The sequence below is a fragment of the Cygnus olor genome, chromosome 1 (genome assembly GCF_009769625.2).
Source record: "Cygnus olor isolate bCygOlo1 chromosome 1, bCygOlo1.pri.v2, whole genome shotgun sequence".
NCBI lineage: Eukaryota > Metazoa > Chordata > Aves > Anseriformes > Anatidae > Cygnus > Cygnus olor.
In genome coordinates this window covers 4,591,138-4,603,831 of record NC_049169.1, presented here as the reverse complement: position 1 = coordinate 4,603,831, position 12,694 = coordinate 4,591,138, and the positions used below count along the sequence as shown (strand labels likewise).

The 12,694-nt window shown below is 50.4% G+C and overlaps 1 protein-coding gene across 1 annotated transcript in view; it reads right to left on the bottom strand.

The window, feature by feature from the left end:
* The window catches only part of TAF3 (TATA-box binding protein associated factor 3), a 115,549-nt gene extending 104,333 nt beyond the window's left edge, over positions 1-11,216 (bottom strand). The window contains 4 exon segments of the mRNA XM_040546653.1: positions 667-909; positions 10,942-10,983; positions 10,986-11,048; positions 11,051-11,216. Of these exon segments, the coding sequence (XP_040402587.1) occupies positions 667-909; positions 10,942-10,983; positions 10,986-11,048; positions 11,051-11,105 (403 nt within the window). The 5' untranslated portion in view covers positions 11,106-11,216.
* Between the last annotated feature and the right edge of the window lie 1,478 nt (positions 11,217-12,694).

The following is a 12,694-nucleotide window of genomic DNA, read 5'->3' as shown; positions in this document are numbered from 1 at the left end:
AACTGCAGCTTGTCGCATTTCTATAGTTGGTTTCACTGTTACAGTGATCCTTAGCCCCTGTGCAGGACTTTTAATACAAAAAAGGAAAAGAGAACACTTGAAATAGTGATGATAAAATACCAATCAACATCGGCAAAGAGAACTACAAGCAAGCAGTGTGCCTCTAAATGACTCTTACTTCTTATTTTAAATCTGACTTCATTTTAACTGGAAGGTTGGACTTCTGTTGTTGTTGTTAAATCTGCTCAACCGAAGAAAAAAAACAGCTGTCAGGAGCTGGGAATCCTGTGCAGGTCTTGCCAACCTTCCCTTTTCTGCCTTTACCAAATTATGCAAGCTCTCGCACTATGTGTAAGAGACGAGGCTAACGTATATGAGTAACTGTAAAGCATTAATTTCTATGGTCATCAGAGAACTTAAATGTGTTATAGGAACGTGTATTACCATGGCGTACTTTGACACCAGTTAATCTCCGTAGCACGTAAAATAATAGTGGAAAACAAGCTTTTGCCACAGCACTATTACCTCTTTTTAACCATGTTTTGACGTCATCTCTGCCTATGTAATTCCTAGTGACTACTGCGGGCAGCACAGCTTGAACAGCTCAACGATGCAAACAAATATGCAAACACATGGGAACTAAAAAGCAAACGATTAATTCCGCACCTTCTTGAGAGGAGACGATAGGTGGCATATAGTCAGGGATGTATTCTTTTCTTTCTTCCGCATCTTTACTCCCAGGCTGGGGAAACTGTAGGACATTGTTCTTGCTGACGGGAAACGAAGGGATTTGGTGCGCGAAAGTCACTGGTTCGATATTGTGTATGTAATCTTCTAGCTCATGCAGGTTAACCCCCATAAGCTTGAAGGCATCCCCTACATCATCCAAAATTGGATCTGTGCGGCCATCTGTAACGAAAAAAACACAAGAGAATGACGTTGTTGCAAAAATCCAGTTAAAAAAATTAACAGGAAGATCTGTGCTCAGAGATTACAACTTGCCTCTGCTCACCACCAGTAACAGAGGTTACCAACACTCAGTTTTGCCAGGTTTACTGTTCATTGGGCTATAGAAGAGTTTCGGGTGAAGAATGCACTCCCGTTTAAAAGTGTTTTGTTTCAACCCATACCGCTTTAAAGAACTGTACGCCAACAAACACTGCAAGTAAACCGAGGAAGCAGCAAAAGGCAGCTTTACCTGGCAACAGTCAATTAACACCGTGCAACACCACTCAAAATAGTTTTCTATTTCATAACGTACATTGAAACGAACAAAATAAGCTCTTAATATTCAGAAAGTGCCCCTTTACCAGCACGTAACAGAACAAAGATTATTTTTTTCAATCTGGAAAATTAACAATTCCATTTTGTTGCACTAATGTAGTTCATAGGTAGCAAAGTAGAAGGTATCTCATTTATCTCTCGATAACAAAAATACTTTACATAGCATCTTTCCATCAGATGAAATCTACCGGCTTCATAAACTATGAGTCACTTTACCTACCAGTTAGATATACCTCCCAGATGAAACACAGCAACACCACGTAGTGGTCTGACGAGAAGAGAACATCCTATTCTAACTTTCAGGGACTGATTTCCTGCGGTGCAATTTAAATTAGACTCCAGAGCAAAAATCTTTTCCTTATGAAAAACACGATGAATTCTTACACTATTCTTTTACACGATCTCCAAAACAGTGCAATACAGGAAGCAGTTTGTTCCACACATGTAAGTAAGGTCAAAGATTTAAATTATACAGCCCAGAAGCCCTCCAAGTGCCTCAGTTTCTCTGAGCAGACAGAGGGCAATTCCTCCAAAGGCCTCCAGAGGGAGAACTGGGCACCTGGCCTCGGTACCTAAGGCACCACTTCGAGCCTCATCCTAACTTCTCATAATAATAAAAATGCCTTAGACCTCAAACATGATTTTTTTTTTAATTCTATAAAATTATTCTGAATTACTAAAGTTATATACAGTTGGCTTACAAAGATATTGTATTCCTACAGGATAATAAGCTGGGATTTAGTTTTTCAAGTCACTATGGAAAAGCAGCCCGCGCTTACTGCGGGAACACAATGACCATTGTGAATGCAGGATCAGAAGCCCCAGCCTTGGAGAACTGGGTCGGGGGATGCTTTTGTTCTTCCTCGAACCTAATCTCCTGTTGATTTATCTGGAAGCCAAAGCAGGGCTGGTTCTCACTTCACTGGATGAATTCAAGCCCCCAGCCAACTTATGCCTGCAGGTACCTTCAGAAAATAAGAATTTTGTTCTAGAATTTCTCTTCTTAGTCTCGCTGTGAAGATAAGGGTAATACTCAGATTATGGCTTTGATTCTCGGCTCTACAACACAGGCCTCTTGTGTGACTCTGGGCAAGTCGCTGGTGTTTCAATTCTCTCCACGGCTAAAATGGAGATCAGACTAAGTTATCACCTCCTTTGTCTGTATTCAGAATGGGAACTCCGCACAACAAGAACCATCTCGTATTTTGTGTTTGTATGATATCTAGTACGAGTGCAATACTAATTTCCCCTGCAGACTCTAGGGACAGAAATCTGGAATCTCACACAAATGTAATTAAGGCTATTGACACTTTCGGGCAGTTTTGAGATCCCTGTAGCCATTGGGCATTTGACAGAAGAGTGTTTTACCTATTAAAAAAATAAACTCAGTTGACATGGATAAGAAAATTTGTGTTGTCATTTTTAGTGATCTTCAGACAACACAGATACCTTTGAACTTCCCGAACCACTTGCTAAAGCGTCGAGACTTAACGGGTGCAAGTTGGACAGCCAGTTAGAACAAAATCCCTAAGGAAAACTTTCCAACAAGCTCAGAATTAGAGCGCGTTTATTCCCTGGATGCTCTTGAAGTGCCTGGCTGGGTGATTAGCAGGACAGGGATGGTCCATAGCGAGCCTCAGCGCTCACACCCAGGTAGGCATCGCCTAGACCCGGAGAGCACACCAACAGACGTGGGTGCACCCCGTGCTTGTGTCCACCCTGTCTTGGGAGAAAAACCAAGCCCACAGGCAAGGAAAATGCTGCAATAAGTTCCCCAGCCAGATATCTGGGGCACACTTGGTGCAAAATGCACCAAGGACTGCAAGACACAACACCTGCCCCATGGCAGGGCTCCACGACAGCGTTTCGGGAGCTCTGTTCGGTGAGGGCCTCTTGCCACTAGCACTGCCACGTGCTCGGGGTGAAGGTTTAGTCCAGTTTATGGCTGTGATACAAGAAGGTCCTTTTCTAGTTCTGCGTGTGATCTTTTCAACCTCCAAAAAACAAACTGACATGAGTAGCAAGTGATAAATGCTAAAAAGGATTTCTTCCTACAAGTGGTTACTAAGATCATGGGGCAGAGAAGCAACTAACATGAGTGTTTAAGGCATGAAAATATTTAAGTAACTGTATCATTAAAAAGCAGGTTCAAAAGATGAGGGTAACAGATAAAAAAGGCATTTTTTAATGAAAAAAAAAAAAAGCAAACTAGAGAAGTCTCATTTTTCTGCATCTCCGACCCGAAGAGGTCATGACAAGTTGTAAAACTGTTTAAAAGCTCAAAACTTTCTGAAACCTGTCACGGGGACGAAAGCGCTGATCATTTCACCTCTTCTTTTCAAGAGACTACCCTCGGTGAGAAAGGCATACGGAAACAAGTTTCGGTTTCAAAACACTTATCAGCTGGAAATACACACGGCAAAAAAAACGTATTAAATGTAACTTCAGGTGATTCACCAAATGTGAAAAAAAAAAATCAAGCTTGTGCCTTTATACTTATGTTTGAATCGTGTAACATTTCTCTTCCCTGTCTGGTTCAATAAAAAAAGTGACTGAAATGGCAGAAGCCAGACACATGAAAGAGAATGCTGACAAACATGCAACTCTCCTGGTCTTTTACTTAGTCTTAGGGTTTTTTCTGTGAGCTAATGATGCCAAGAAAATAATTTTGAACATACTGAACTTGTCTCAATATTCTTCAGATATTTGTGCTACCTTCAGTTTAAAAATTCAGATGCTGAAGCCTTCCAGTGAAATAAGTAATCCAATCAGTGCCAGCCTCACGCTGCTCCCCGTATTGCAACACTTCGAATAATACCCGTTCTCCAGGACTCGGAAGAGAACGAAGCAGGTGGGAATGCTTCAGGCAGCAAGAAACAACTCTCCTCCTTACCCCAAGAAGAGGGAACCAGGGGAGCATCGTTCTCACAAGCTTTTAGGTTGTACTGTCCTCCTAAGCGGCAACTGCACTCTGAAACCGATCCAGCTGCGGCAACCAGCGGAGCTGAATTTAGTGCATTCAGCCCAAAACCAGCCCGTCAGGAAGGGCCACGCGGTCACCTTACCCTCGGCCTCATTATGCACAAGTGAACAACGGGCGAGGAGGGCTCTGCACGCAGAAGTGGATCCCAAACCAGCACTGGAGCTGGGGGAAGCAGCAGAACCAGGGCAGGCGGGCAGTTTTCCAGTCCTCAGCCCCGCTGCTCCGGGTCGCCCGCAGTTAATTCAGCGTCACCTGCAGTTAATTCGGCCCCACGGCCAACCAGCCGACAGATATCCACGGTGTCCAAAGAAACTATGGGGGCTGGCACGGGGGAAAACTCCTGTGCTTTCCATCAGTTCAGCCTCAAGAAGGGCCGATGGCTGGCTTACTTCTGTCCGCCTCTGCCCATCCGAGGCCCAAAGATCACACCAGTCAGCGAAAAATTAACGAGTAAGGACAGGACGGAGAGCTTTTGGTTTCGTGCCTTTTTTTTTTCCTTCTTAAGCAGGGAGAAACTGCGGCTCTGTAATAAATACATCGAGAAGAACTCATGAGTCACTACCCGTGCAACACGTGCAGCCTATTATAAATACTCAGCGCTCACCCTCATGGCTGTATCAAGAGAGATTATTTCGTTTTTAAGCAGGGATTATTTAGGTACAGCTCCTCAGCTCCCTCACACAGTCCTTGTGCTGCAGCAAGTCGCACGGCCCTGCCATGCATTAAACTGTGCTGTACCTGCGCTGATAGGGGCAGACAACTCACCACTGCAATCCAGTATCCACAGGAACAGCCAGAAGCACCCAGCAGATTATTTAGTATGTATAAACGCCTCGTCTGAGTGCACTTAACTGGGGAAAAAGAGCCTTATTAATGCAGTTTTACCAAGCAGGCAAAAGAATTTTCTTGCTACGGCTGCTCAGAGTCTGCTCCTTTTCCTGGTACTAAATGTCAAGCAAAAAAAAAATCCAGTTGGCCTTCATTGGTAGCCAGCAAGTTAATTAGTTTAAAAACATCAAAATTTAAGGTTATCAGGGTGTAAAGAGGTACGCTTATAACAAGTGTTACGGGCCCTGGACAGAAACTGGTTACAATATTCAACATCTGAGCAGGGAATCAGCTCACTGAAACTGAGCACCAAGACCTAATGCTTTGGTTGAGGTTACTATTATTTGATTGAGGTTATTAAAATTATCTCACTCTTCTAAGTACGTAAAAAATGAAAAAAATCTACACGGTAAATTTGGCTGATGCCAGGTCAATCCTCTCCGCTGTGTTAATTCCAGTGAAAAGATCAGCCTGCTGTTGGCATTCTCCAGAGCAGAGATTTGCTGTAACGAAGTTCAGTTTTCCTTTACAGGAGACAGCGCAAGGAAAACTAGAGCAGTTTTTGAGCCAGATCTATCTTGGCAAAACATTTTGCAAGATCTGTCATTTTCCTTCTAAGACAGTGTTGTGCTCATCAGATCACACCTTGCCTTCATAAATACACGTTTTATTAATATAAACATTTAATGTGTTAAAATAGATGGGTATTATATTCATAAATTCTTTCATGGTCATATAAAAATAGTCTTTAAAAAAATATATCCACATGATACGAAACCAAACTTTTAATCTTTGCTTCCCGCAAATTTCAGCTGAAAGAAGTCAGAGCATATCCAAGGATTTGTTCAGCATGGGAAATCCAGGGAAAGACTGGTGAAAAACTCGCTTCTACGTCCAAGGTAGTTCATTACCTGCTGCTAAAACTAGGAGTGCAATTTAAATTTGTCCTGTTTATAAAACCAGGGGTAAATGTGTTCCGTTACCTCACCCAGCTTTACACCTCTGCTGCAACATGCCCCAGTGTCCTCAGTGACTGAAGCTAAGCAATCTGGTTGCTCTTTAAAGCAACGTAATAGGAAAAAAAAAATCAGGCTTCTGGGGGCAGAGACCACGACTCCTGTCCTCGTCCGTCCGATCAATAACATCGCTCACACAAACACGGTGGCGACCGGACTCTTGGACTGGCTGTGCGAGGCTGGGAGGCAGAACAAGCCACATTCTACACGTCCACGAGCTCTGCTGCCAAGCTGTTAGCTAAACCCACAGCAAACGAGGCTGCCTTCACGGGATGGTTACCCCTGTACAAGGTCTGCAAGGCAAACACAGCGGTTAAGTCAAAGCCCCACCTGTGCTGCCGCTTCTTGCGAGCCCCCGTGGACCCTGGGTGCAAAAAGCAGCAACACACGGCAGGGATCCTCTCCCTAAAACAAACGAGGGTAAAAACGGGCATCCCGGCTCTCAGAAAGCACACAAGGTCAGCTTGTTTGGTAGCTCCGATGCCTTAATTACATACTCCAGCACCGTGTTCCAAACATTTTAGTGTATAGCCATGTATGGGAAGCACACGGCATAGTGAATAATTTCCTCTCATTAGCTTTCAACAAAAATAAACAGCACAAGACGAAGGCAACCCTTACTATCACCCCCTGTAAGTTCCCCCTCTCCTCCGCCCCCAGCACAGATATTCCGAGGCATTTCGCAGCATCAAACCCCTCGAGGCCGCTTTGCAAATCCTTTTGCCTTCTATTCGCGGCCACGGAAGCTCCCGTCAACCGCAGCTACCGCAAATGCAAAGAAACAACAGCAGAAAAGCACTGAAAATCCTGGACGCAGCTCTCCTAATGGGATGTAACAGCTGGAACCAAGATCTAACACAGCTGGGAAAGCCGTCGCTGCCTTTTGGAGCTGAGAAAGTGTGTGAGCAGCGATGACATGCTTCTCAGAGCAATACCGCACGGTCTCGGCTACGTCGGGGTAAATCCATCCCCGTTTGAATACAAAGATTACGTCCCCCCAGCTGACAACCCTGCTAACTCGAACCCAACCGGTCTGACTCCGAGATAACGCGCCGACAATGAGGCTGCTACAATTGGGATTTAATTGATGCCACTTCTGCAAAACCATGGCAAAATTCTGCTCATTCATCCCGAGCTGGGTTTGTACGGTAACTTATTTCAGGAGCGAAAGGAAAGGATTCTGAAGAAGCTGTGAGACATCAGCTGAGCGTTAAGAGGTCTTGTCACAAACCTTTCAAAGAAAGAAACACAGGAATCATTTTAAGAGAGAGAATGTAAGAAACACTGCATCGCTGACATGAGAAAACATATTCCCCTCCTCGCTAAATTACATATATACACGTGTGTGATACGTCTTCCTTCTTCACGCAGAGTGGGAAAAAGATTTCCTTCCCCCCTTTCTGGGGCACCCAGAGTCGGAGGGGACACTTTATTTCTACTGACTCCCACTGAGTATTTCCGATTCCTCAAGCAACAAAAGGTCAAAGACGGATTTCCACCGCCTCTGCACCTTTTCCTCCCGGGGTTACGAGAGCTGCAGTACCTGTGGCAGAGTCAGCCGCGCCTGGGAGGCAATGCTGCTCCCCAACTCACCTCCTACACCAGCACCGATCCACCAACACAGCATCAGCCCAGAATTTACACCAACCCCAGGGCAAGGGGCAGCTCTGACGGAGCCCAGGCTAGCTCCTTTCTCACCCGTAGCCCCGCTGCTCCGAGCTCTCTGCTGTCTCTCCTGTGATGTCCTCACAGATAGCTCCTGTTTGGGCTCAGGCACTCACTGCCCACCGCTTCGCATCCAAACTTTTACAAACGCTGCCCGGCTCTCCCCCACATCAGTGGAAAGCTCGGAGAGGAAAGCCACTGGACCTGGAACTCGAGTGCCAAGCGTGCAGCAGCCTCGCCAGGTCCCCCCAAAGCCCAGCTCCCCTGGCAGCGCTCGGCCCGACGGCGAGAAGCGAGGCAGGGCAGTATGGGGGCGTTGGGATCAGCGCTGCGCCAGCGACTTTCTGCCCTGAGAGAGGCAGGACCACAGGCAGCAGCAGCAGCTCCAGGACCCAGGCTGCTCCTCTCCTTTGGTCTCTGCTCCGAATTCACTCTGCAGAAGCAGCCGACAACAGCCTCTGCCCTTCAGAGCTCCTCTGACGGTGACGCTGCATCCACCACGCCGCCGACATTCCTCCCGTCCCTGTCAATATTCCTCCCACCTCTGCAGCCCCGACGCCCTCATTTTACGTCCCCCCTTTCCCCCCAGCTCAGACAGAAGCACGCCAAAACGCGCAGCTGACGCCGCTCAGAGCTGCCAGCCCTCGTCCCCTCCCACACGCGCCGCCCTTGCAAAAGCGCTGCAGCAACCCCAACCTGCTCTTAGGGCTCCCCAAAACATCGCCCCGACGGCACCGATCCTGCAGCCCCAAGGCTCCCCACCACATTTAAGATCCTGGGAGGCAGGAGCATCCCTGGTTTAAAAGCAGGCTGTCGTACAGTCTCGCCCCCCAGCCTTTCCCCGTGCACTGCCCCGCTTTATGTTATCTCCGCTCCAACCCTCACAGATCCAACAGCAGCACTGGCAGCCCCCTCACGTTACACCCCACAAAATAGGGCAACAAGGTTTCCCTTGGCCCTCCCGGACCCAGCAGGATCCCGGCACCCCCTTCCTCACATTCCCGTACCCCGGGCATCCCCTCACCTTCCTCTGCCACACGTGTTACAGACCCCCCCAGCACCCCGACACGCTGTAGGGCCACCTGCCTCCCTCAAATCCTGCCCTGTGGGGACCCAGTCAACCCTTAGGGACTCGCAATGTCACCCCCTGTCCCACTGCCAGACCCAGCAGCACTGTTTGTTGCCCTATTCCCCATCCCTCCCCGCTGCCACGCACTCACACGGACCCCACTTATTTCTCTTGTCCCTCTTGGTGTGAACTCCCCCTTCCAGGCCCCAGCAATGGGGCTGGCAGCCCCGATCCCCCCCAGCACAGCCTCACCCCAAATCCAGCAAGGCCCTGGGCACCCCGTCCCCCTCCTTCACTCCAGCTCCTTCTGCTGATGGCAACTCGGCAGCGGTGTCGGTGCCAGTCCCCTTGGTCAAACCCCTTCCACCGCATCCACGTGGGGTGATTTTCACCCCGCACCATGGGCACCAACATTACACCCAGCCCACACCTCCCTCTAGCCATACACGTACCCCCATCCCTTACACATGCAGCCCTATCACTCACCCCTGCACGCACATCCCACATCCTCTGTGCTACAGCTCCATTAACCCCCCAGAAAACATGCAGGTGCATCCCTACCCTCACACACAGCGGCCCCATAACTCCCAACACATTCCTGGCCCCTCAGCACCACTGCTTACCCCATAATACACGCTCCCAGCCTCACACATAGGACCTCATGCCGCCCTGGTACACGTTAACCCCTCACTCCAGGCACCACAGACCAATGACACCCTACAGAGGTACACCCATGGCCCTACAAGCACAGCTCCCCGTATTGCTCTTAGCCCCATAACCACCAACACTCCCCACAGCCTTCCTACCCACGGCCCCCAGCCCTGCCCCACAACCTCCCGCCCCACAGCCACCCCCCCTACAACCTGCCAGCACCGCTCCCAGCCCCACAGCCTACAACACCGCCCTACAGCTTTCCTCCCCATGGCCTCCAGCACTGCCCCACAGTTGGAAACGAAGACATTTCTTCTCAGAAAGAGCAGTCAGGCATTGGGACAGGTTGCCCAGGGAGGTGGGGGTGTTCCGTCCACCACCGTCCCTGGGGGTGTTCAAGGAAAGGTTGGACATGGTGCTTAGGGACATGGTTTGGTGGTGACATTGGTGGTACGGCAACGGTTGGACCAGGTGATCTTGGAGGGCTTTTCCAACCCTAGTGCCTCTATGACTCTCCTGCCTTCCTCTCCACAGCCCCCAGCGCCAGCCCAACACCTCCCTTCAGGGGACCACAGAGCAGCTGAGATGGGCAAGGACCTCTGGAGCTCACCTTGCCCACCCCCTGCTCCCCAGACCACATCCAAGCGGCGCTGACCTCCTCCCTTCCCGCAGCCCCTCTCCCCACAGCGTTCCCCAGCCTCCTGCCCCACCACTACCTACCCCCAAACCCCTCATTACCACTCCAAGACCCCCAAACTCCTCCATCGCTCCCCAAGCCCGTCACCACCCCATCACCCCCCAAGCCCCCCAGACCTGCCCATAACCACCTCGAGACACCCACCTCTACCTCAAGGCCCCCAATTACTACCCCAAGCCTCCCGAACCCCTCTATCGCCATCTCAAGACGCTCAAGACCTCACAGCACCACCCCAAGTCTCCCATCGCTCCCATAAACCCCCAACCCCCCATTACCACCCCCAAAATCCCCTCATTAATCCCCTAAACCCACCAATCACTACTTCAAGCCCCTCATCTCTACACAAAGCCTCCCCATCACCCCGTCAGATCCCCCTATCAGCACCCCTAGCTCTCCAACCCCCCAACACCACCCCAAATCCCCTCATCTCCCCCCAAATCCCCTCATCTCCCCCTCAAGCCCCTCACCTCCACCCCAAGACCCTCACAACCCCCCCCACCCCATCATCACCCCCCAAATTCCCCACATCTCCACCCAAGCCCCTCATCACCCCCAAATTCCCCTCATCTCCACCCCAAGCCCCTCATCTCCCCCTCAACCGCCCCATCACCACCCCTAAGCGCCCCAAACCCCACCACCACTTCCCCAAGCCCCCTACCACCCCCCCTCACCCCCAAAACCTCCCCATCACCCCCTAAACCCCCCCAAAACCCTCCGACACCCCCCCCCCGGCCGTCCCCTCACTCACACAGCTCGCAGTAGCGGTGGCAGCCCCGGCCCAGCCCCTGCAGTACCGCTGCAGCACGTCGGTGAGGAGGTCGCAGGCCGAGACCTGCACCGAATCCCACCCCAGGCCTGGCAGATCTGCGCCACCGACACCCGGAGCAGCCACCGCGAGTAGGTCTCGCACATGCCGGCCGCCCGCCCGCCTGCCCCCGGCTCCCCGGGCCGGGAGGGCCGCGGACGCCTCACGCCGGGCCCGCCGCCGCCGCCGCCGCCGCCGCCATCTTGGCGCTGCGCCTCTCCCCGCCGCCCGCCCCGCGCCAGGCGCCGCCGCTCCAGCGCCGAGCGCATCGAGCGGGGAAGGGAGGGAGAGGCTCGATGCGCTCGGTGGGGGGGCGGGGGGGTGGAATTTAGGGGGTAAAATGGTGGTGGTGGGGGAAAAGGGGTGAAGGGAGGTCTGTCGAGAGGGGGTACTGAGTAGGGGAGAGGGGGATGTGAGGTTCTGGGTGAATAGGAGAGGCTGAATTGGGTGGGAGAGGGTGAATGTGGGAGGAGGGAGTGGGTGTGGGAGGCTGAGGGTGAGGTCCCAGGTGGGTGTGAGAGGCTGGATGTGAGGTCAAGGCTGAATATGAGAGGCTAAATATGAGGGTCCTGGCTGAATACGAGAGGCTAAATACGAGGTCCGGTCTGAATATGAGAGGCTGAATATGAGAGGCTGAATTCAATATGAGAAGCTGAATATGAGGCGGAGGCTGAATGCTACAGACTAAATGTGAGGGTCCTGGCTGAATGTGAGAGGCTGAATATGAGGTCCCAGCTGCATATGAGAGGCTGAATTGAATATGAGAGGCTGAATGTGAGAGGAGGGATTGGGTGTGAGAGGCTGAGTGTGAGGTTCCAGGTGGGTGTGAGAGGCTGGATGCGAGAGGCTGGATACGAGGTCCCGTCTGAATACGAGAGGCTGAAATAAGAGGCTAAATATGAGAGACTGAATACGAGGTCCTGGTGAATATGAGAGGCTGAATTGAATATGAGAGGAGGCATTGGGTATGAGAGGCTGAGTATGAGGTCCCAGGCGGATGTGAGAGGCTGAAGATGAGGTGGAGGCTGAATACGAGAGGCTGAACATGAGATCAAGGCTGAATAGAGGGGCTAAATATGAGGTTCTGGCTGAATATGAGAGGCTACATATAAGAGGCTGAATATGAGGTCCCGGCTGAATATGAGGTTGAATTGAATAGGAGAGGGTGAATATGAGGTGGAGGCTAAATATGAGAGGCTGAGTATGAGAGGCTGAATGTGAGGTCAAGGCTGAATATAGATGCTGAATTGAATATGGGAGGCTAAATATGAGAGGCTGAATATGAGGTGGAGGCTGAATACAGCAGGCTAAATATGAGGTCGAGGCTGAATATGAGGGGCTAAATATGAGGGTCCTGTCTGCATATGAGAGGCTGAAGATGAAAGGCTGAAGATGAGGTGGAGGCTGAATACAAGAGGCTAAATATGAGTTCCCAGGTGAATACAAGAGGCTAAATATGAGGTCCCATCTGAATATGAGAGGCTAAATATGAGTTTCTGGCTGAGTATGGGAGGCTGCATATGAATATGAGGTTCCATCTGAATATGAGAGGGCATTTCTTTGCTGTGAGGGTGACAGAGCATTGGAACAGGTTGCCCAGAGACGTTGTGGATGCCCCATCCCTTGAGATATTCAAAACCCGCCTGGATGTCATCCTGTGCAACGTGCTCTAGGTGATCCTGCTTGGCACGGGGGT